The 24796-nt window shown below is 49.1% G+C and overlaps 1 protein-coding gene across 13 annotated transcripts in view; it reads right to left on the bottom strand.

Annotated features, from left to right (window-relative positions):
• The window catches only part of CLEC16A (C-type lectin domain containing 16A), a 200952-nt gene that overhangs the window by 131656 nt on the left and 44500 nt on the right, over positions 1 to 24796 (bottom strand). For 10 of the 13 annotated variants that reach the window (XR_003522964.2, XR_003522965.2, XM_027610767.2 and 7 more), the window contains 3 exons: positions 19482 to 19713; positions 5867 to 5999; positions 1507 to 1607 (listed from right to left, as the gene is read on the bottom strand). Coding sequence is in view for 11 of the 13 variants with exons in the window: in XM_027610767.2 (XP_027466568.1) it covers positions 1507 to 1607; positions 5867 to 5999; positions 19482 to 19713 (466 nt within the window). In the remaining 2 variants the exon portion in view is untranslated. The remainder of the gene's footprint in view (positions 1 to 1506; positions 1608 to 5866; positions 6000 to 19481; positions 19714 to 24796) is intronic. The other 3 variants (XM_027610771.2, XM_027610775.1, XM_027610776.1) reach the window with 1 other exon arrangement.

Here is a 24796-nt window from a genome sequence, read left to right as displayed (position 1 = left end):
TTTGGCTCAGGTTATGATCTCAGGGTCGTGAGATCGAGCCCCGCATTGGGCTCTGTGCTCAGTGCGGCATCTGCTTGAGATTCTCTCTCTCCCTCTGCCCCCGCTTCCCCGCTTGCTCTCTCTCTCAAAATAAATAAAATCTTAAAAAACCAAAAAGAACAAGGCAGTTCTTTAGGGACGTGAAACGATGTGTGGATACATGATGATGTGAAAAAAACAGGATAGGAACAGACAACTGGGACACCTCTATTCATGTTTAGGTGAGGGACAGTCATAGAAAAAAAACCCTATATACTCATACTTGGGTTTGTGTGGATATCTTTAATTTTTTTTTAAAGATTGATTTATTTATTTTGGAGAGAGAGGGTCCAAGAGCAGGATGGGGGGCGGGTGGCGGGGAGAAGAAGAGAGGGAGAATCCCACGCAGACCTGAGCACAGAGCCTGAGGTGGGGCTCGATCTCATGACCCTGAGATCATGACCTGAGCCGAAACTAAGAGTTGGACACTTAGCCAACTGTGCCACCGAGGCGCCCCTGCATGGATATCTTTAAAAAGACACAAGAAACTGCTAAGATGAACCACCTCAAAGAAGAGAGTGGAGGACAGGGATGGGAGGTGAGGCTTTTTTCCCCATATATCCTTTTGCCACTGGTCCACTTATTTATCAGCATTAATGATTTAAGAATAAATACTTATTACGTTGAGTGCTTTTTAAATGTCTCTAGACATAGGCTGTCTAGTAAAACCCACCTCTACCTACCTCCCATTAGCTTATGAAGAACCTACGAAAACATCACCTGCTGCAAAGTCTCATCTATGCCAAGGCCAGCTCGGGGCAGTGGCCAGGAAGAATGTTCTCGATTTCTTCTGTGGAGAGCTTCTGATGTGGGGGGTTTCAGAACCTGCCCGGGTCAAGCCAGGTGGGGGGCATATACCAGCGGCAGTCCCCGGTGAGGAAGTGAGTGAATGAATCCTAACCAGGTCTGTCAGCTCCACAGGACTCCGATCCTGACCACTCCACCTCCACGGGGGAAGCCAGAGAACCACACCTTTCTTCAGAAAGGAAACCTATGCTTCCACCCAATCTGCCCAGAGTCTATTTTAGCCCTCAACCCAGAGCAAGAACGTCAGCTATTATAAATAGCAAAACCAAGATTACAATTTGACTGATTTCAGTTCTGACGTTAGGAAGAGAGGTCGGATACTAAGCCAGTCGTAAAAGCCAGGGGTCGAAAGAAAAACCACAGTGTGAATATAGTCATACTGGGTTAGACAGTCACTTGCACCTTCTCTCCCACCCCACCCCACCCATACTGCCCTAGTAACCAATTCCTGTGGCTTTGGTATGTACAAAAGCACCTGAGAAATTCTAACAAGGCCGAAGAGAAGTTTTGTAGGAGTTTGCCAAAACCAGAAAGGACATTCCTCAAGGAAAGCGGCTTTCTTTTTCGGTGCCACGAGACAGAGAGGGATGTCACGAAGGCAGGCGAGGCGGGGAGGCTTACCTTTGTTATGAGACATGGCGTAGAGGAGGCAGAGCACAAACAGTGCATGGTAGTCATCATCTGGGCTGTCCAGGGCATGGTACACCATATCGAGGAAGGGTCTGGAAAAGAGGAGGGGCACACATGAGCCTCTTGGCACACATGGTGGACAGCTCTCCTCGCCCACCTACACACGAAGTGCTGGCCACCTTTGCCTTGTACAGCTCTGCCCCCGGTGTGCGGCGAGTCCAACGAGGGCCCCGTCCAGCACTGGGTGTGGAGGACGGGCTCTGCCCATGGCGAGCTAGCTCCAGGGGAAACTGAGGAACAGGCCACCTCGTCACTCAACAACCGTGGCCCGGCTGTTCCAGACACTGAGGGTAAATGATGCCAAGTCCCTGCTCTTAGGGCACTCCCATGCCAGAGAACAGATGGACCAGATCATCACGTCAAGGAGAGTGACAAGGCAAAGATAGCAGACAAGGCACCAACAAGTCCAAACAATTTCAGAACGTGGGCCCTGGAGCCAGACTGCCTGGGTTCCAGTTTGGATTCTGCCTCTTCTGAGCTGCAAACTCTTGGGTTAGCTACCTAAAACCTCTCCATTTCCCCACTGGGAAGGGCTCCCAGGGGGGTTTAACATGAAACGACAAAGGACAGGCATTTAGCACCAGGCCAGGTGCACAGTGTGAAGGGTGCTCGCATGTGGGAGCTGTGGCCAGATTTCTATTTCGAGCAGTCCAAGGGCATTTCTCCCGGAGCCCACTTTGGCAGGTCCTGCAATTTTTTGGACTGATTTTCCTGATGGGTAAGAATCGATGTGAGGGTTCACCTCTGGTGCTTTGTGGGAGAGGTCTAGAGAGTGGCTGCAAATATCACAAACCACACACCCCAAACGCTGCCCTTCCAGGTGAAGGACCTGGCCTGGAAAGACTCTTCATCACAAGGATAATAGAATATGCACGGGTCTGGCCCGTCAGCAGGAGGCTCTGAGCCTGTGACCACCCGCAGCTGCCTCTGTGGAGGCCAGGCTGAGTCCAAGAAAGTCAGGCCAGGCTGAGTCCAAGAAAGCAGAGCACCTCGAGGAGTGACTGAGGGCACATGTGACCCCTAGAAGGACGCACAGCCACCGTCAACATCACCGTCTAGGGGGAGTGAAGAGGTGTGGCAGAGAAACGGGGAAACTGTTCACTGCATCACCTTTTATACTTTTAAAAAATTTGAAATCCGTGAACGTACCAGTGATTCAAAATACTAAACTGAAAAATGCAAAAGAGAAAGTAGTGCAAACGTTCTTGTCGTAACATTTCAAATAAACACATGACACTGGGAAATTAAAAGAAGAGCCCTTCCTTAAAGGGGACATTTACATCTGGGCTGTTTCTCCAGGGCCCCAGATGGGGCACCTTTCAGATGCGTGAATAGTTTTGCCAGGTGTGGATCTGGGTTTCTGTAAGTGCCTGGCAGTAACACTTCCTTCCTTCTTTCCTTCCTTCCTTCCTTTTTCTTTCTTTCTTAAGATTTTATTTATTTATTTGACAGAGAGAGACACAGCGAGAGGGAACACAAGCAGGGGGAGTGGGAGAGGGAGAAGCAGGCTTCCCGCCGAGCAGAGAGCCCGATGCTCGGCTCGATCCCAGGACCCCGGGATCATGACCTGAGCCGAAGGCAGACGCTTAATGGCTGAGCCACCCAGGCGCCCCAGTAACACTTTCAACTTAAGAGTGGGATGAAGAAGGGGCGCCTGGGTGGCTCAGTTGGTTAAGCAACTGCCTTCGGCTCAGCTCATGATCCTGGAGTCCCTGGATCGAGTCCTGCATCAGGCTCCCTGCTCGGCAGGGAGTCTGCTTCTCCCGCTGACCCTCCCCCCCTCTTGTACTCTTTCTCTCTCTCATTCTGTCTCAAATAAATAATAAATAAAATCTTTAAAAAAAGAGTGGGATGAAGAAGAAAATTTTTCTTGCAAACCAGCTGCCTGGGATGTTGATTGTGTTTTCATTCGAGAGCAATGCAAATAACCAAACGCCCAGGAGCAGAGGGAGGGCTGAGTGGACATAGCATCTTCTAGGAGATGAAATAGCGTGAAACCATTAGCATTTTGTTTACTGAGTGTATAGTAAAGTGAAAAAGATGCCTGGGGTTTGGTATCAGACAGAAAAAAGACAAATGATGGGCATGGTATGGTATAAGTACTGGGGGCAAGCAGGATACAATTCCCACTGAGAAAGGACTAGCAGGAGATAACCAGAACGTTAGTGACAGCTGACCTTGATGCTGGCATCATGGAGACCTTTCTCCCTTCTTTATGCTTTTTTTCAAAATGTCTTTACATTTTCTGCATGTGTGTTACTTTTATATTTTTTTTTTAAGAAAAGAATGCTTAAGACATTTTTCAGTTTCGGAGGCCTATATTTAACCTTGAATGCAGACAGAGCCCATGATACACAAGGAACAGGAGAACAGTTCCACTTTGTACTATGCTGTTTCTTCAGACAAGTGGACCAATGTCAAGATCCGATTCATGTCAAGGAGAACACACTGCCCCCTCCTTCCTCCAGAGTGCCCTCCTCCCTGCTCCGGGCCTGGAATGGGGAGGAGAGAAGTCCTCGGCAGTGTTCCAGACAACCAACGATTCAATACCTTCGCAAAGGAGAAGGCAACTTTCCACCTGGGCCAGTGTCTCCTTGGCATTTGGTCTCAGAGCCAAGGGCAGCCCTGGCCCAAGGGTCCCGGGGCCACAAGCTTGTATGTGAGCCCAACTCAAGGCACAAGAATCAGCTTCCATTATAAGCCACATGGTAGAAGATGCCAGTTAAAGTCACTAAAAGTTAAGAAACAATTTCAATCGACTCTAAGAAAAACCCTCTCTTCACTATAGATCAGGAAAAAAAAAGAAGTCTCAACCCAACATTCAAACATAACATTTCGTCTTTCCACGTTTTAAAATATATATATATATATATTTTTCTTCCTTAAGCAAAGCTACAGTATTACCATACTATGTAAAATATGTGCTCAGTTTCCATTTATTAGATCCTAAGAAACCCAACATATCCTGACAGTATTCACTTAAAAGCAGCAGCTCCTATTCTATTAAGCAGATGCACCCCCGTTTGCTGATACACCCCCACCACTACTCATTTGTGGTTTTTCCAATTATTCATATCCTCACTAATGCTGTGCCAAGCAATGAACAGTTGTTTTCCTCTCCCTTTCTGAGTTTAGAATGATTTCCTGAATTTTCAGAGCTTCAAGAGTTATGTTTTTTGCTGCCAAGCAAAATCAAAACGGTCTCTGTAAGTTCCAGCAACTGATAGCTGACACCACACTCCAGTGTTTTTTAATTTAAACCCAACTAAAAATGGCTCCCTTGTGCATCTGATAGAAATGAGTCCTGACTGTTAGATAACTGAAACATTTGCCAAGCAGACAGGTGGAGGAAAAAAACGGGCGTGCTTCAACTCTTCAAGCTGGACTAATAAGTAGGATGGGGTGTGTGTGTATTCCCGCCACTCCACCCTGAGGGTTCAGGAAGTGAATGCTTTGTAGGCTGACAGCGAACCCTGCTGCTGTGCACGGGATTAGGTTATGGCAGGGGTCTCTGCAGCGGGGCTCCTCGGGAAGGAAAATAACTCTGAAATGAAAAAGTCCTCCTGATAGTTCACCGCACACTTTGGAAGCAGCCTTCCACCCAATCGCATTCTGGAAGGGCTGGTGCTGCAGCAAGTTTCCAGGAAATGCGGCATCTCAAAGGTTTAAGAGGATGTAGCTTCAGCAGGCCATCAGTGAAGTGAACACTTAGACAAAAAGCTGCAGGACAGCAGCGTGAAATCACGCTGGCTGAGTGAGGAGGGCAGGCCCTATGCACGGTGGGGTAGCATGGCAATGAATGAATGAGACAGGGAGATCCAAATGCGGCCCCCAAGGGGATCCTTCCTGGGAGCAGCAGAGCACTGCCAGGGGTGGCCAGTACAAGGCTGTGAGGCGACCCACACCCTTTAGGGCAGGGCCCACCACCAAAGGGCTTGGGGGAGGTGGCACCATGTCTCAGTCTTCCTCTTTCCAAGGGGTGAGCACTCCAGAGCTGAGTGTCAGCTCTGTCCTGTGGCCTCTCGAGAGGGGCTGGAGAAGCAAGGAAACGCAGGAAGCAGGACAACTTTGCTGAGAGGCCGAAGAGGCCATCTGGGTGTTGGAAGAGGCCCCAGGTTACCTGTGCTGGACACCCCAGCCAAGGTACCCCCTTTCCCCCCACCACTCAGCCCATCTCCTCTTCCCAGCGACAGAGCAGCAACCCCCACCCTGACTGGTGGGCTGGCCTGTGGGCTCCCCTCCCCACTCCCACCCCGCCCAGCACCAGGAGGACTGGGCCCACTGGTGGCACCTGCTCCACAGTGCACTCTCCAAGCCCGTGGCGGCGGCACTCTTCTCCTCGTCCGTGGTGTTCTGTTCCTGCACAGACGTGTTGGCCGCCAGCTCTGGGAGCTTGCCGCGCTCCATGATCACCATCTCTATCTCTAGAAGGAAATACAGAGACGGGGATGAGCTCGGACGGCTTCACAGCCCTGGATTTACAGACACAGTCATCCTAGAGACAGAGCCCAAGTAGCCCGCTCCTCACGCGTCCAGCAAGTGTTCGCCAGCAGTGACAGGAGCGTCAGCAACAAGCTGGGGAGAAATAAGACAGAGGCCACAACCTCTCTTTCCTGGCATCGTGGCAACGCCAAGAAATGTGGCCCTGATTTTAATAAAAAGTGCAAATTGCAGTAATTTATTTCAAGATGTTTTTTTAAGGCACTTATTTTACTTTACTGACACCACACTTCCTTCCCAAAGGAGTTGAGGCAGCAGAGGGAAGAAAAATGATATGTGGTTAATAAAATATAACCAAATTCACTGAGAAGATTCTGAAACTGTTTACACTCTAGGAAAGGCTTTGACATGCCTGAAGCCTTTTGTTTTCCTTTTCCACTGATGACTTCCAGAAGGCAGAGGGAGGTTAGGAACCTCGCTGTATTTTTCCCAATTAAGGGCCACTTGTAGGAACCGACGTAAGCATGGGGTACGTTTTTAGTTTTCAAAGAAGGCATTAACCAACAGAGACGAAAGAGAGATGGTTAGCTACTGGCCATAAGGGGTCTCCGTCACAGAGTTCTTTGACGTGCAGGTGTGGACCTTCAAATACTTAGTTCTTGGAACCCAGAGTTTAGGTCACCTCCCCCACCTTCAGGAGACAGATGTGGGGGAAAGGATGCTGATGTGTGAAGCTGCACTTGTATCTGGAGGGATAGGAGGGCTCAGGGACTCCAACGGCCCCCCGCCATCCATGATCTGCCCCTGGACTCGTGCAGAGGCCTCCCAGCTGGCTCTGCCCTCCTTTACCCCCTAGTTTGTTCTCCGCACAGACCAAGTGACTTTAAGTGGAAATGAGCTCACATCGCCCTTCTGTTCAGAATTCTCCACTGCCTTCCCATCACATGGGGATGAAATCCACATGCCGTCCACAGTGTCGAGGCAGTCTGTTGTGCAGCCCCGCTCCTCTCCACCTCTGACCTCACTCCCTGGCCTTCTCCCCAGCACCCCTCACCACCTGTGCTGAGCTTCTTCCATGCTCTTTGATAGGCCCAAGCTTATTTCTGCCCCAGGATATTTACACGGCTGCTTCCTCTGCCCAGAATGTTTTCACCCCGGGTCTCCCCTACCCTGGCCTGACTCAGTGACATCCTTCAAGGCCCAGCTCAGATGCTACCACCTCAGAGATGTCTTCTCAACTCCTTCTGCACCGGTTTTTACCTCCTTCAATTATTATCAAAAATCCGTATTTCATTCATAGTTCCTTAGTTTTTCCCTACAGTTCATTTTCTGTTCCAGGATCCCATCTCAGGGACCCCATTACATCTAGTCGTCATGTCCCCTTAGGACCCCTTGACTGTGCCAGCTTTTGACTTCCCTGCCTCTGGTGACCTGACGGTTTGAGGAGCGAGAACTGGTCAGGTATTTTGCAGAATGTCCCTCAATCTGAGTCTGTCTGATGTTTTCAGATTATTAGACTGGGGGTAGAGGTTTCTGGAAGGAAGCTCACACGGGGGAAGTGCCCTTCAATGCCGGCTGTAGCAAGGGTGCAGACTACCAACACGGCCCGACCACCGCCGACGTCAAGTCTGCACCACTTGGCCAAGCGAACGCCGGTCAGATTTCTCCACCAGAAAGTTACTTTCCCTCCTCCCCTCACTGCAAGCTCTGTGGGAGTAAGTCATTAAGCGCAGCCCACACTTAAGGAGCGAGGAGTTATGCTCTATCTCCTGGAGGGAGTAGCTACATACATTATTCGGAATTCTCCTGGATAAATCTGTCCCTCCCCCTCTTATCTCAATTTTACTTTATAGCATTCACAACTGCCTGGACTTCCTATTTTTTATTTATGGTTGCTGCCTGCCTTCCGCCACTAGAATGGGGTTTCATAAGAGGAGCCCCCTTCTCTGTCTTGCTCTCCACTGGAACTCTAGTGTCAAGCCCAGCTCCCGGTATGTGGCGAGTGCTCACTAACGGGATGGGGGTACGGATGACTGGGGGAGCCCAGCATGTGAGGCTTTGGCGGCAGGCAGAGCTGGCAGCGACGCACGGCCCCTATGACATGTAGCGGGTGGCCCAGGGCCCCACCCAGTCTGCCCTGAGCGTGCCTAGCATTCTCACTGGAGGCAGCGCGTGCCCACCACCCTCTGGAACTCCACTAGGCACGGCTGCGCCTGCGACTGTCCTCTAGCACGGAGGAGTGCACCACCCACCCATCCACACGGGCCCGGACCACCAGCCCCTTCCTCCCAGGGTGGACTGGAGCCTCCCACGGGGCCATCACACAGGTGGGGGCTGACCCATGATTTTCAAGTGCAATGCGGACAAATGTTCTGTTTGCAGAGTTCTGTGTTTATCTTAATGTGCGTTAGAAGATTCTAACTGCACAGAAAACCTGTTCTTCTGTGGATATCACTGCTTAGGAGAAGGCGAGATTTAAGGGGAAAAAAACCAAGTGAGTCAATTCACAGGGAGCTACTGAGTAAACAGCACTCCGAGCAGCATGGCCACGGCAGAGAGCAGGTGGAAGTGCAGACTGCTGAGAACCACTGTTCCTGCGCCTGCATCTTCACCCCCACCAACCTCGTCCAGCCGCCTCCCTACGAGCCTGACCTCTCTGCGGTGGGGGCACTCTGTCCCCACTGGCGACAGATGATTCACGGGGCAGTACCTCTCTTATTTTTAATTATCCTCATCTTTAAACAATCCGTTTTGTTTTGTGATGTATCTAACCTTGGCACAGCAATACAAGTAGGTATAATTTACAATAAATGTGTCTATATTGGGGAGCTGCATGCTTAAATGACATTTATTTGATTGTTAGTGTTTACCGATGGGAGCATGCCATTGAAAACATCTGAAGACTACCCAGCAGGACTGTGATGCCAGCCTCTAGCTTCTACCCTGGGACCTCTGACACACCTCCTGCCCTGCTGCGAGCTCCCCTCCCTCCCAGCCCAGCTGATGAGGCAGGAACTCAGCTTCAAGGACTCCCCAAGGTTACAGGACCAAGCCCTAGCACCTCAGCCTAGAGAATACACCTGCTGTGACGTGGTTATTCCTTTTTAATTTTTTAATCTCCCTGGACACGCAGAATTCTGGAGCACACAGCCATTAAAGAAAATCCAGTCTAGTGCTCACCAAACTTAGTTAAGGAGTGGCATATTAATTCTGAATGACAATTTCCCACGACACACCACCACAGACAGGAGCAGAGCTGCTCTGGCTAAAGGGTGGGTGGGTTCCCAAACGTCCCTGGCTGCGGGTTTCCTCCTGCACTCCACAGAAGCCCCTAAAGCTCCTTTCTAGAATTCTGGAGCTTCACACAGAACTGCTAAAAACCACTGGTTCAGTCCTAGATACTGTATATGAGGAAACAGAAACCCAGAAACATAGTGACAATTAATATGATGAGAAAAGGAGCAGCAAAAGCCAGGACTGCTGCCTGCCCTACTCCCGGGTCCTCTCCTTGTGCAGGACCAGGCCCACGAGGGTCTCTCGACGCACAATGAGGTTCCTGAACCTTGGTTCTGTCACCCTGGTTCCCACCTTCCCTATCCTCATCCGGCCAGCACAGTTATGGGGATTAATTCTCTAGATGAACGTACGACAGTCCTTTCCAGTGTCAATGCAGGTTGCCACTGCCCCTTCTTTTTAACAATTTTATCCAAACAACTCTTAAAAGTAGTGATTCTTACCTAGCGTCTGTCAACTCCCTGAAACTTTATGCAAAATGCCACGTGGGCATGGGGGGGTTTAATAAGTTTTTTTGGGAGAGGGTCTGTCCAGATTCTCACCATTCTAAAACGGATTCCACAATCATCTTTAAAAGAGGGTGCCAAAGAGATCTGATCTTTTTTTTTCCTGGTGAGATTCAAGGTCAAAGTGAATGTCCTCTTTATGCCAGACCAGAACATCCGGCACAGTTCTGCAGAACCTTCTGGGCCCTCACTCCCACAGCTCCCTGTAGATACATGCCTGTCTCAGCGCAGCCTCGCTCCCCGCCCAGGGTACATGCACCATGCTGCCGCCACCAAAGAAAGCAGAACAGTGGGCTTGCATGCGTGGATTTCCACGGATGGTCACTGAGGCCAGGACTCAGGCTCTGATGATGAATTCCCAGGGGGCTCCATCTGAACCTGCTATAACATACACATGAGCCCCTGTCCCATATGGGTTTCTATTTTGGAATTTGAAGGGACTGTGGCAACAACGCAGCTCAGTTTTGCTCCAACTTCAGTCATTTGCCTGCCTCCAGGATATCTGCCATGTCTCTGTATTGCCTGTACTATTTGTTATCTACCTCATCATGAGCTCACTTTTTTCTTTTGATTTAAACACATTTTATTTTTTTTAAAGATTTTATTTATTTATTTGACAGAGAGAGACACAGCGAGAGAAGGAACACAAGCAGGGGGAGTGGGAGAGGGAGAAGCAGGCTCCCCGCGGAGCAGGGAGCCCGATGCGGGGTTCGATCCCAGGACCCTGGGATCATGACCTGAGCTGAAGGCAGACGCTTAATGACTGAGCCACCCAGGCGTCCCTAAATACATTTTAAAAGGAAACTTTAGGGGAGCCCGGCTGGCTCAGTCAGTGGAGGGTGCGACTCGTGATCTCGGGGTTGTAAGTTCTAGCCTCACACTGAATGTAGAGATTACTTAAAAGAATAAAATCTTAAAAAAAAAAAAAAAAAGGAAACTTTAAAGCACTATTATACCCTTCAATTGAGCAATCCCACTGGTAGGGATTTATTTGGAAGATACATCCCTTAACAATATAAAAATGCACACACTCAAGGGTATTCACTGAAGTATTACTTGTAATTGCAAAATATTGGAAACTACCTAACTGTCCAAGCATAAAGATCGGTTGAATAAACTTTGGTACACACACACACACACACACACACACACACACACACACACACACACACACACACACACACACACACACACACACACACACACACACACACACACACACACACACACACTGCAGCTGTAAAACAGAATGAGGAAGACCATGGTGAACTGACATGGAGTGATTTCCAGAGAAGCTGAGAAGAGAAGAGAGAGCGTATACAGTGTGCTACCCTGTGTGTAAGAGAAAAGGGAGAATAAGAAAACATTTCTAGATTGGCATTTTCTTACAAAAACAAAAGTGGGAAGGAAATGCCAGAAAGCAGTCAAGTTGGTTATCTACCAGAGGAAGGGGAATGGGACGGAGTATGGAAGAAGGGACACTTCTTGAATATATCCTTTTGCATGGTTTTAAGTTTGTTAATAATCCATATATTAAAAAAAAAAGAAATTAAGTCTGTAAAAATGGGAAGGAAGACCCCTAACTGGACCAAAAAAAAAAGGACCAACATTTTTTTTTTTTTTTCCCCCAGATGAACACCATACCTACCCTGATGGGGAATAAAGAACATAGAAAGGGCAGACTAATCCAAGTAGCTATAAACAGCATACTTCACTCTATACCCTCGGTTGGGAGGCAGGTGAAGAATGCAGGGATGGGGGCGGATTGCAAACCATCCTGAACTCTTGTTTGTTAAACAATAAACAAACTGAAACTTTTTAAGATGTATTATAGGACTGAGCAAACAAACGTGTTGACATTGTTGACATCGTTGGGAGCCAAGGCTCTTGCTGAAGAAGTGACACACAGATCTGGAATAGGGGAAGGCGAGAAAGTACCCTCTGGGAACTGACTGGCATTGGTATGAATACTGGAGGTATTGGTATGCACTCACGATTTCTAAAATATGTATATGATACGCATGTCTGTACGTATGTATATGCATGCACGAGTAAATGTATATTTTGTGTATGTACATGCACCTGTTTTCTAGATCTGTCCATTGAAAGGGCCAAAAAGCAAGGTACCCCGGTAGCCATTAGCCCTTCTGGCACCCAGCTCCTGGCCTCCAATACCGCTGGCCACTGAGAGGAAGCAGGGTTTGTCAGAGTAATGGCTCATCCCGGGGACAGGCATTCCCCATGCATTCCAGAATGAACCTGGAATACCTTATCAAGCCAGATAGTATAAGGACTGCTCAAAAGAAATGACGGGAGCTTAGCACAAGGCCATAGCAGCCAGCCCAAAGGGGTTCCCAATGGCCAAGTCTGGGACAATTTGAGCATCAGATGAAGTAAATCAGTAATGAAATATAAACCACTAAAAAACTGAAATCCTTGAGTCTGTGCCAAGAACTGATAAACAAATGGGGAGAAGGGAGGCATCTTGCTTACAGTGGAATGCTGAGGGCTGACTTTTAAACATGGAGAGAGTGCTGACGTTGGAAAATCAACATTTTGCCACCAGTCTGGTAAAGACAGGATCGGGCAAGTATCATCAGTGAATGGCGGCTCCCAGGGTCACTGTAATGAGGCACAGCATATCTGTATTATCTCTAAGTGTCTCCCCATGGACTGTGAATTAGTTATAAAGAAAAGAAAGCGATTATACAGCGGAGAGATGGGGCAATACCGCAGCCAGGTGACCAATATCCATGTCACCCGTGAGGGTCAGGGGGACATCACGTGCCTCCAAGTGGGACACCCCGGCAAGGATATAACACCACCTATGCCATGGTCCAGCCAAGAACATATAACCTCCATGTAATCACAAAGAAAATACCCAAGAGGGAACATTTTATTAAAACAAAGGAGGGAGAGGTTCTGCATTCTTAAAAAATGTCACTGTTGTAAAAGAGAAGGCTGTGAAAAATGTTCCCGAGTCACTAAGGCCAGAGAGACACGACAATTAAAGGCACTACCTTACCCTAGACTGGTGGGGGAAATACGCCAGAAGGGAGATTATTGAGCCAAAGGACAAACTGGGACAGGGACAGCAGAAACCCACACTGGAGTGGACAGCTGCCCTGGGGTTATGGAAGCCAATGCCTAATTCTCAGCAACTGTGTGCTGACACGTATCGGAGCGAAGCGACAGGATGGATGCAACTCACCCAGAAAAAAAGTGTGGGGGGGGCGGGGCAGAGAGAGGGAAAACATAAATAAGAAAGCAAATGGGCTATAATATAGGTTAAAAGATGAAACCGGGTAAAAGGTAAACAGGTGTTCTTTATACTATTTTTGTTTCTCCAAATTCTTTTTTTTTTTAAAGGTTATTTATTTATTTATTTGACAGAGACAGAGATAGCGAGAGAGGGAACACAAGCAGGGGGAGTGGGAGAGGGAGAGGCAGGCTTCCTGAGGAGCAGGGAGCCCGATGAGGGGCTCGATCCCAGGACCCTGGGATCATGACCTGAGCCGAAGGCAGACGCTTAACGACTGAGCCACCCAGGCGCCCGTTTCTCCAAATTCTTATAAATTTGAAATTATTTTCAAATGAAAAAAAAAATGCTTCATTACTCCTCTAGGCATACGGCCCATGTAAACAGGAAGCAAGTGTGAAAGTGTGTGTGATGAACAACCAGGAGCAAGGACTGCTGTGTGCTGGGACAGGGGGCGCGGGGACGTGAGGGAGGCATGAAGGACAGATGTCAGGCTGGCCCGGACCTGATGTCAGCAAGAATCTTCTCACCGCCCCGTCGCACCTTTTAGGTGCCCCATATCCCACAGCTGGAGCAATGCTGACCTAGCCCAGCGTCTGCATTCTACAAGGGCAAATGAGCTTGCAGACAGATCGAGGTGGTGGGCCTCTGCCCCCGCTGCTGGGGGCTCATCTCCCGGCGTGGCCCACATCCTGGAAAGGAGCATCTGTGTGGTCATAGTCCCAGCACCAGGCCCTGGGGCCCATAATCTTGTAAGGCTCCTGCACCCCAGCCTGGAAGGTGGTATGACCCCTTTACACACCCGGAGCCTTGAGCCTCTGGGAGTCGAGGAACGTCCTTGTGAGGCTGAGCAGCTGGGCAGGGGAACCCAAATCTCCAGTTCCTCTGGCTTCACAGGCCCTGCCCCGGCCCTCCTGGGCCTCTTATCATTGCCACAAGAGCCCCCAAAGCAGGAGAGGATTTGCACACCCAGAGGCACAACAGCACCAGTACCGATGTCCAAAAGGTGGAAGCAACCCAAGTGTCCGTCAGGGGGGGAATGGATAAGCCAGATGTCATCCCTCCACAAAACAGAATACTGGGCAGCCTTAAAAAGGAAGGTGGTCCTGACACACGTGACCACAAGGATGACCCTTGAGCACACGATGCTGTGTGAAGTAAGGAGTCGCAACAAGACAAATACTGTAGGATCCCACTTCCATGAAGTACCTAGAACAAATTCAGAGAGACAGAAAGTGGAAAGGTGGTTGCCGGTGGGGCGGTGGGGGGCGGTGGAGGGGGGGGTTAATGTTTAACAGGGAGAGAGTTTCAGTTCAGGAAGATGAAAAGAACTGTGGAGATGGATGGTAGTTTGGGTTGCACAACAGTGTGGATGTACAGGACAGGCCGGAAGACCTCCGGCACCCAGGGACGTCAACCTCTCCCCCTCCAAATGACAACTCTGGCCAGATCCGGGAGCTTCCCCGATGCTCTGACACACTGATTTTTTTAAATAACAGTAATAATCCATCAACTTGCCCAGGATGATGCACATTCTAATCTGATTAATATTTGGTAAATGAAGTGCTTTTCAGGGAAATGGCAGGCATGACCTCCCAACAGTCTTTGACTTCACAAATTCAAGGATTTTCTGAGTTGCCCTCGGTATTCTACATTCCAGGAATCAAAATGAGGACAGACAATAAAAAGGGGGAAGGGGAGAATAAGAAGGCCCTAACGAGAACGTTCAGGGAAAAGAGGAGAAAGATGCCCTTGCTGGTTACCTAGGAAATAAGGGAAGGACTGCATGCTATTGGCTGGCTCTGGAGCAGAATTTCAAGAGGCAAAGAGCACCTGGCAACAACAGGGTGTGTATGAGCTGAGGATTTGGGGGAGCCTCTTTCTTTGTTTTGCTGTTTTCCTTGACCGAACAGCACGAGATTGAATTTAGAATGTTTTTTTCTGGGAAGTTCCTTATACTAGTTAAGCCCATTTGAAAAGGTGGCACTTCCACGTCTCTAAAACGGTGGGCCAGCCTCCTAACCCTTCTCCTCCCTCCCTTCCTGCCGTGCCCCCACCACACACACATGCTCACCCACTCACCCACCTCACTAATTCGTTATACAAATGAACAGAGAACCAGGCTTCACAGAAACTCACAATAGGGGGTAGGGGGAGGGGTGCCCAAGCACACACGCCCCTTCCAAGCTCCTCACTCTGCTCTCCGCCTTGGCCAGGCTGCCTTTTCAGTGCTCGTGGGTCACATGGTTGAGTGCTGAGACAGTAATGTTCTCATTTCTGACAACCGGAGGGCTGGGCATCGTGAAGCCCCCCCCATCGGTGGAGAAGCAATGACTAGCCCAGGGTCACAGAGCTGCTCAGGAGCAGCCCCTCCAGGGTCTAGGATTCAGATCCCAACCTCCCAATGGCTAATCCACAGCTCGTCCCAATCAGGAAACTCTGCCAGCCGTGGGGTTGGCTCTGGCTTTGCAAGAAGTGCCAGAAATGACGCCAGGGTTCCATTTCATTTCAATGGGGATTTAAAAAAAAAAAAAAAAGGCAAAGCTGGGGTTCCCAACTTCTGGGCACCCCTTAACTCCCGGCTGACCTGGCAGGCTCAAAGTCAGTGTTGTCCTCTTCACTCCGTGCCCTTGAAGGGATTCAAGCAAAGAGCAGGTTTTCAATCAGAGGACATGAAATTGGTGCCTACTTTTTCCATAGGCAAAAACCAAAAACTAAACCCTATTTTTTCAAATGAGAAGTGCAAACAATTCATTCTTTTGTCTAGGTCTGTTTATTAAGTTACTGCTCCGAGTGACTCCAAAAAGAGACAACTGTCCTTTCAGAGTGACATGTGTCGAGTGAACACTTCCTTGGCCACGGGCACTAGGGTACCCTTCTTTTTCCTTTTAGTGTGCAATTTCTGCAAATTTAGGGGCCCTGTGATTTTCTCGGTTTCAGAATGAGTCACTCATCAGTTGGGACCTGAAGTCGAGTGGAGGGTCCAGAGGTACACATTCATTTCACACTACTTCCTTGTCTGGGCTTAAATGTGGAGGAGGTGTGAATTCTGGTTGCATTTGTAGAAAAAGAACATGTTAATGCCACATTTAAATCAGGTCATGGCAAAATTGTGACTTGTGGCCACATGCCTTTTTATGCCTGTGTTTTCTGCCACCTGGTTGAGGCAAGACTTCCCCACTAGTGTGGGGATGGTGGGGTTTGCAGGGGGGAGTCGGTGCCAGCATCTCTTCACTCAACAGTCACCTGTGCCTGTTTGTTATAAGCAGGATGTCGACAAGCCTCTAGATCCAGGGACAGGGCAAGAAGCCCGCTAGAGAAAAAATAATCTGGAGGGGAGAAGAGCAACATAGCCACCTCCAAAGAGCAAGGGAGCACACAGCCCTGAGGGGGGATGAGGGACATATAGAAAGAGTGCAGCTTTCTCGGGGAGCATCTGCTGCTTCCGCTGGCTCAGAATCCATGCCCCCTTCTTCTGATGAACACATCCTGTTTTTTTTTACTGAGGGAATCATCATCATAATATTAACAAGTGACCCAGGCCTGGCCAGTCGGCACAGAACACCCCTCTTACAGCAGTGGGTGAGCCAGGCCCATCAGTGTCACAGAGCATCGGCCCCCAGACTAGAGCTGTAGCTGATGGGAAGAAGCAGCTCCTTCTCCACTTGGTGGTAAGCTGGCAGGATGCGAGCCTGGCGCTGCCGATGGTCAGCTACACCCGGGGCCGTCCCTGCCCAAGCCTTTCAGCGACGTGAACAATAATCACCCTTCTAAAGCCAGTCTGAGTAGATTTTCTAACTCATGACCACAAGAATCCTAACATATATTCATTAAAAAAACAAAAAAAAGGGCGCCGGGGTGGCTCAGATGGTTAAGCGTCTGCCTTCGGCTCAGGTCATGATCCCAGAGTCCTGGGATCGAGTCCCGCATCGGGCTCCCTGCTCCTTGGGAGCCTGCTTCTCCCTCTGCCTCTCTCTCTCTCTCTCTGTCTCTCATGAATAAATAAATAAAAATCTTAAAAAAAAAAACAAAAAAAAAAGCACCACATGAATTACATTTTTTATGCTCAATTTCCAGACAAGGAAACTGAGGTACAGAGCTTGGGGAGACCACTCAAGGCTCACAATAAACCCAGACATGACTGCAAGGCCAGTATCCCATCTCTTAGCTCCTCCCACATTGACACTGTGGCCTGACACCCTTCCAAGTCATGGGAGCTAACAGCTGCCTGGTTTCACCCAAACACAGTCTAAGGAGAGAACACCCACCAGCCGCACCTTAAATCTAAGAACCAAGAGATCAAATACACCATTCACAAAGCCCCATCCACCTGAAAGCTACCGCTGCCCAGTTAGGTGTCTCTTTGCTGGTCAGGACTATGAGAGCTGTATTTATTTAGGTTCAGCCAGGTGAGAAGATGACAGGTCCATGATATTTTGGAATGACTACCGTGTGTTCAAGAAAACAGGAGAGCACCAAAATGTCAAAGGGGGTTGCTGAGAGTCATGTTCAACTAAGCTCTAACATCAGCATCAAAGGTCCAAGCAAAACCTCCAGGGGAGATACCAGGGCCCTGTCTGGTACAACCTGGCAACCTCTGAGTGAGCACCCAGAACACAGGTTTTTGGAGGCTGGTGCACGTTTCTCCCCTTGCCCCCGGCACAGGACAGGCAGCCTCGGCATCTGGGGAGTAATCACCCCAATCCCAACAGCGAACTGAACGGCAGCCTGGCTGAGGCACAGAAGCCCCACACGCCAGAACCGGGCCACCGGGCTGACTCACTTCACTGTGTGATTGCGGCCAAGCCTGCCCTGTCCACACCAGGGTTAGTCATGGCCAGGCCTAGTTCAAGAGCAGCCCTTAAAAGGATTGGAATGAAAGAGGTAGCATCTTTCCAAAACAAAATCGACAAGAACACAGCGTTCAAAATGGGGTGAAATCCTCCTTTCTCCCCAGTGTGGCCACAGGACAACTAAACCCCAGGGTTTACGCAGTTTTCTCCTGTGTTTAAAAAAAGAAAAAAGAAAAAAGAGGCAAATAAGCCAACTAAGATGTCTTGCTTACCTTGCATTTGCCCCTCACCTCCCCACCAAAGTCATACTTGCTGGCATCCGTGTCCTGAGCCAAACAGGAATTCCTATGTCAAAATGCTTCCTGTGCACTTTAAACAGAAATAAAAGCATGCTGGGGATCTCAGCCTTAAAAAGAGGGCCGGGTGGCACCAGAGAAATGCTTTGGTTATACTTATCGAAATGGGATTGTGGCATTCCCCTGAGACCTGCCAAGAAAATCAGAATGGGGCCAGCAGGGTGGGGATGGGGCGGGTTTTGGCTCCATAATCGCAGCAAACTCCCCAAAACAAAGGAGTTCCCGGTCACTGATTTATGGAGCTACTCGATTTCCCAGCTTCAGAGCCCCCGGACCAGGGACTCACACAGTCCAGACCAACAGGCCAGCAACCGCTGCTGGCCTTGGAGGATTCACTACCAGCCCGCACCCAGGAGGACAGCCCACAGCGGGAGCTGAGGACAGCCCGAGTCTGTCCTGCAAGCTGTGGTGGGAGCTCAGGCCCAGCAAGCAGAGCCCCCACCCCACTTCTACCTCATCCCCTGCTCCACCCCACGTGCCTGGGGCCGTGGCCAGACACCCCATCTGTGTGGCTGTGCAACCAGCCCCAAAACAAGAGCCTGCACAGCTGAAGCTTGCCTAATTCCAGAGCAGACACTGCTCTCCAGATCGAGAAGGTATTAGCATCTAAGCCAGAGGAAGGTGGAAATTAAACCAGAATCATCCCCAACACAAACCAAAAAGAGGAATGAATGATTCTGCTTTTTGAGCACATGTGCACCAAACCCTGGTGTACCTCACTCTAAGAACTTCGGACAAATCTTAATGTAAGAATCTAAAACATAATCGTATTAAAGGTATATAATCTCATTCAACGCGGGTTTTCTCCCTGCAGTGCACTGGAAATAACGACTCGTGTCAAAAATCAGCATCGCAGGTGACGGGGACTAACAGAACTGCAATAAACATGGTGAGGGCAGGAACGGCAGCAGATGCTTATGACACAGGCCAGGCACTGCTCCGAGCATGGGACACGTCCTAACTCATTTCATTCTCGTAATGACAAAGTAACTACCATCTGCTAGCCTCTGTTTACTGATGGGGAAACCGAGGCACAGGGTTTCGAGTAAAGAGGCCTGCTCCGGGTCACCCCTGCGATGTGGGCAGGCCTTGCAGTGGACCTGCCCACAGCTGCCTGCAAAGGGCTGGGCCCACAGAGTGAGGTACACCGGCGTCGGGAATGGACAGACGCACCCACGGACACACAACAGGGACCAGACACAAGGGACAGCCTGGCTCGCGGCACAGGCACCAGGGTGGCGTTCACGGGCGCACTCACCTTCACTCTCCCCACTCGTCCTGATGCCTTTTGAACCACCCTCAGTACCTTTAGTCTTCTCAGCGTCTTCCTGGGCGTCCTCGGCGGGCCCCTTCTCCTCCTCGTCTTCCTCCCCAACGTTTTTGTAGTTGGGTCTCTTCTGCACCCGCCTCTTGCCCTTGTGCTTGTTCATCTCAAGGGAGCGCTCTAGCGTCTCGGTGGGCTTAATGAAGCACCGAATGCTGGGCTTGGCCTAGGGAAGTCAACACACAGATTGGAACCTTGGAATCTTGCCAGACGCCATCGTCAAGCTGCCTGAGAGTTGCTGCCCTAAGAAATTCTATTTTCGAAACAAAAAAAGGCTACCTCCTACTTTGTCATCAGGACTGTTACTAACACCACCATTGTTAAATCATCAAAACAATAGCACCAGCTACCATTTATTGCCCACCGCCCTAAGTCGGAAACTCTGTACTTTACCAACACCAGCCCTGTGCTTCCCAAAGGCCCCTCGCTTGTCTAGGAAACGCACTTCTGGTTAACATGCTTAGGGTATTTTGCATGTGCCAGATGCGCTCTAAGGGCTCTGACTGTACTAGCCTACTTGAACTTGACAACAGCCCCATGAGGTCGTCCTGTTGTTTCCCTCCCTTTACAGATGATAAAACTGAGGCTCAGAGGTGGTAAAGGACACATCCAAGGTCAAAGAGCCAAGGGGCAGCAGAGCTGGGATTCAAACCCACACCATCCTTCCAATTTAGGTCTTAAGTACAGCATGCTGGTGTTATTGACTTTTTAAAGATTTTATTTATTTGAGGGGCGCCTGGGTGGCTCAGTCGGTTAAGCAGCTGCCTTTGGCTCAGGTCATGATCCCAGGGTCCTGGGATCAAGCCCCACGTCCAGCTCCCTGCTCAGCGGAGAGCCTGCTTCTCCCTCTCCCTCTGCCTGCCATTGTGCTCTCTCTCTGGCAAATAAATAAATAAAATCTTTAAAAAAAAAGATTTTATTTATTTGAGAGAGAGCGAGTGAGCACACAAGCAGGGGGTGGGACAGAGGGAGAGGGAGAAGCAGGCTCCCCGCTGAGCAGGGAGCCCAAAGCAGGGCTCGATCCCAGGACCCCAAAACCATGACCTGAGCCAAAGGCAGCCCCTTAATTGACTGAGCTACCCAGGCACCCCTAACTTCTACTTTAAATATATTTACTTTAAAAGAAGCTGTATACTGCTACAGGGCATGAAAAACCAGTGTATCCCACTGTTGTAAAAGTAACAGAAAAGAAAAAGCAAGGTGTACTGGATGTAGCCAAATGCTGGCTCTTTAGAAAGGGAGCTTGGCAAGTACCAGCAGGAAGTTAAAGCTCATCCCCAAAGGAAGCTGGCCCCAAACAAAGAAGCTCTTCCCCGAGAAGTCAGGAGGCTTTCTAAGAGAAATGAAAGAGGCCTGTGTGCTGCGAGTGGCTCATGCCCCATCCTGTGGGAAACACACAGTTTTATCTCAGTCCAGGTAATAAACAAGAGGTAGACAGATTGCCACTCCCATTTCATAGATAAGAAAACAGAGGCTCCGAAGGACAAAGTGACGTGCCTGATGTCACACAGCTCCTGAGCCAAGAGTCAGACTTGGAGCTGAAGCCTGCCCAATCCCAAAGCTCAAGGTCCTCCTGAAATAAGGGTGCTTCATCAGGAGCTCAAACTCAGTTCCAGGCTCAGTACCCTTTAAAAAGTGTTTACATGCAAATGGACCGGGTCTAGCAAGGAAAAAAAAAACAAACAAAAGAAAACTGGTCTGTTTGGGGCAGGATTCTGACTGAATTATTCTTCTCTTTTCAGGACCTGGATGATGTCCAGACATCATTTTGTCATTAAAAAAGAAAAAAGTTTTAAAGAAAACGTTTCCATTATCTTGATATGGTTTATCCATCTTCTGAATTTACCCCCAACCAACCACCAACTGTACTCTGGGGGCCACCGTACCTTGCCAATAAGTGGAATGTGCCCAAGGAGCACAGATTAATTTCAATAACGCTCAAAACAAAACCTAATTGGAAGCTAAATTAGCATCCAAATCCACACATTAATTTTCATTTACTCATTTTGGATTATTCATCCACAAAAATGACAGATAAATTGAGATAGGATTCTACTGCCCAGGAAACCCAGATAGCGCATTACAGACGCCAACGACAGGGAGCCCAGAGATGGGAGCCCCCCAAGCATGCACCACTTGAGAGACAGCATCCATCAGAGCCCACTTAGGATGCTGTGTGGTAGAACACAGCCCTGGACAGCCCCCTCATCTTCTGCTGAAGGACTCGAACCCAGGAAATTAGGGTCCCAAGATAAAGTCACTGCTTCCTCTGATCACCACATACTCCCAGTGAATCTTAGAGTATGCCATATGCAATTAAAGCTTTCCGAAACAGAAAACCAAGACTAAATGCAGAGCAAAACATCACCCGGTTAGAAGGTCTAAGCAAAAATTCACGTGGATGGGTGTAGAAACCTCTCCCCTAGCTCTTTATGAACTCGGATATACAGAAGTGGCAGAACAAAGGGAAGCGAAACAATGTGTGAGGCCCAGGGCTGCTCAGAGCAGTCCGATCCCCAGCTGAACCCTGCCATGAACTATGAGTCCTCTCTGAGCATCAGAGTCCTTGTCTAAAACACAGGGCAGATAATTCCGGCCTCCTAGAACTACACGTAAGCATGGATGTAAAAGTACTTTCATTAAGCATCCAACATAGGAGAGTCACCTTCCTCTCCCTGCCACCTTAAAAAAAAAAAAAAAAAAAGATAAGAATCAACTGTGAAAATAAATTTAAAAACTTTCCAAAGGGATCTGCTTTTCTCGACGGTCAGGTGTTGGGAGGACATGTTTACTGGGGAAATTTCAAACCTTTAAAATGCAACCTACCCAGTGAACAGCTGGAAATAACCTAAATGTCCATCAAGACGGGAGTGGTTAGGTAATTACGGTCTGTCCACAGAATGGGAATCCACATACATGTTAAAGAGACCCAGGTCTTTTTGTACCTACGTGCGCGGATTCAGAACGGGTACCTGGGTGGAAAAGCAAGAGCGGGGAGCTCAGTAGGGGCCCCTGCAGGTAAAGCTTTTCAAAGGCCACATGTGATGTTATGAACTGCTTTTCCTGGAAAGTGGCCTACGAATATCTCAGGATTTCATCTCTGGGGGATAAAGAAGGCAGGTGGTTCTGTGTGTGCACATGCACACAAGCAAGCTTGCATTTTTTCTAGACCTTCCTGTTTGGTTTGAAATGTCTAATCCTGTACACACATTAACTTTTTTAAAAAAAAATCATCAGGAATCATTTAGCATTAGAATTTTGGACTTTATTTTTCCTTTTTTTTTCCTCTTTTATATTCAAAAGCCTGGTTGTGCTTTTCTTAAGGCTAATAGTATCAATACCCCGCAGTTACCATGGAGAAGCTGACAGGGCCTGGCTGGGATACGTGGACAGAAATTCATGATTGCTCCTGCTGCTCCCATCAAGAGCCTCCTGGCTGCCGGCCTCCCAGGAATCTGTGTGTGACAGTGGACAATCCCAGGTGTTCCAGATGGAAAGCCCCCAAGAGAAGGTCCCATCCACCTTACACCCGCCCCCTCCAATGCTCTCAACACAAAACGCAGGGCAGGGCCTCAGTGGGCTGCTGCTAAGTGAATTCATGGCTGCCTGTACCCATACAGAGAACAACAAAGAAGCAAAGTGAGGGACGGAAGAAAACAGGAGCCCGACAGCCTTGGGAGATTAACTTCAGCACAGGGCAAGAGCAAGCGCGGTGAAACTAACCAAAAGGGGAAAAGCTCACTCCAGAGTCAAAAATCAGGAGTCCTTTGGGTTTATCTTCTCATGAAGTGAGCCCACCATTCATGTCCCAGACTAAAGTATTCCACAAATCAGGTCTATGGTTCCCAAATGCTGCAAGTTCGGGTTTTGCCAAGGGCTCATCTCCCACGGACCTGGAGCTTGAGCTGTAAGAGGAGCGTGGAGATACGGGGCCCTCCTTGCTGCAAGGAGAGATTCTGCCAGTTACCCAACCAGGGGATGTAGGCGGAGCGGTCCTGGACTCTGGGGCTGGCCATTTAGGCTGGCTTCTGGGGTCAGAGCCAGCAGCAGGCCAGGAGTGTGATTTTAGGGGTGGCCCAAGGGCCAAACCGCTCCCTAAAGTGTCTGCTTCTGCCTGCTGGTTAACAACACCTTATCTAGTCTCCACCCCTCCACCCTAAGGCTTCCATCCTTGTTTAAAAGGTAAATACTCCAGGGGCGCCTGGTGGCTGGCTCAGTCATTAGCGTCTGCCTTCGGCTCGGGTCATGATCCCAGGGTCCTGGGATCGAGGTCCCCAAAATAAAAGGTAAATACTCCAGAAGCTGACTCCCCAGGGGTCCGCAGTAACTAAAAGGCCTTTCGGGGCTGCAGAATTTGAGAGCCGACTCTGCATGGACAGGGAGAGGGGTCTGAGCCAGGGGTCAAGAAGGAGGACACAAACACCCAAGGCCCAGGCACTGGACCCAGGAGAAGCAGCAGCACCACCAATGCCCCAGGTGTCAAACAGAACGCCCTCCGTCAGGCCAGGGACAGCCCCTTAGAAAGGCCACATGCAGACGGCACATGAAAAAGCAAGCTGCAATCCAGCAGCCCATCCAGGATTCCATTTACAATTAAAAAACCAAAATTATCAATTCAAACATGTCCATCTGTATCGTGTTTTCCGGTGTGGAGAGATCTGTGCATGGTAGGTAGTGCACACAGCAAGATCTGGAAGGTGACACATGCTCTGAACAGTGGTCCCTTCTGAAGACAGTGAGGCTGGGGGAACTTTCACTTTCTCTTCTAGTTGTTTCTATGTCATCCAGTCATTGGGCCTTGGCCAAGAAAGTATTACCAATACCATTCAAATGTAAAGAGTACCTTTAAAGAAAGTACCTAATGCCACTGAACTCCATGCTTAAAAATAGGTAATCCATTATTTTTATATGTATTTCACCACAATTTTTTTAAAAGGCACCTTTAGAAAGGAGGAGGGGTTAGAGACTGAGAATGAGCGACTAGAAATGTCTTCTATCTTGCCCTAAGTTACACACAAATGCAATCGTAAGCACAAAGCCACTGACGCACCTAAGGTCACTGCACTTTATGTTACCCCTCGACTTAAAAAACATTCACCTACAGAATTTTCAAGGAAATCAGATGGTCCTAATGCCCTAAATACAAGCTAGGAACAAATCAGACAAGTCTGGAAGCTGGATGCACAGCCGTCACCGGGGGACTGACCTCACTCACGGAGCCAGAGCAAAGACCAGGAGTGCTGCAGCCC

The sequence above is a fragment of the Zalophus californianus genome, chromosome 10, assembly GCF_009762305.2.
Source record: "Zalophus californianus isolate mZalCal1 chromosome 10, mZalCal1.pri.v2, whole genome shotgun sequence".
NCBI classification, from domain to species: Eukaryota; Metazoa; Chordata; class Mammalia; order Carnivora; family Otariidae; genus Zalophus; species Zalophus californianus.
The sequence above is the reverse complement of the archived record's forward strand: the minus strand, read 5'-3'. Positions and strand labels throughout refer to the sequence as shown.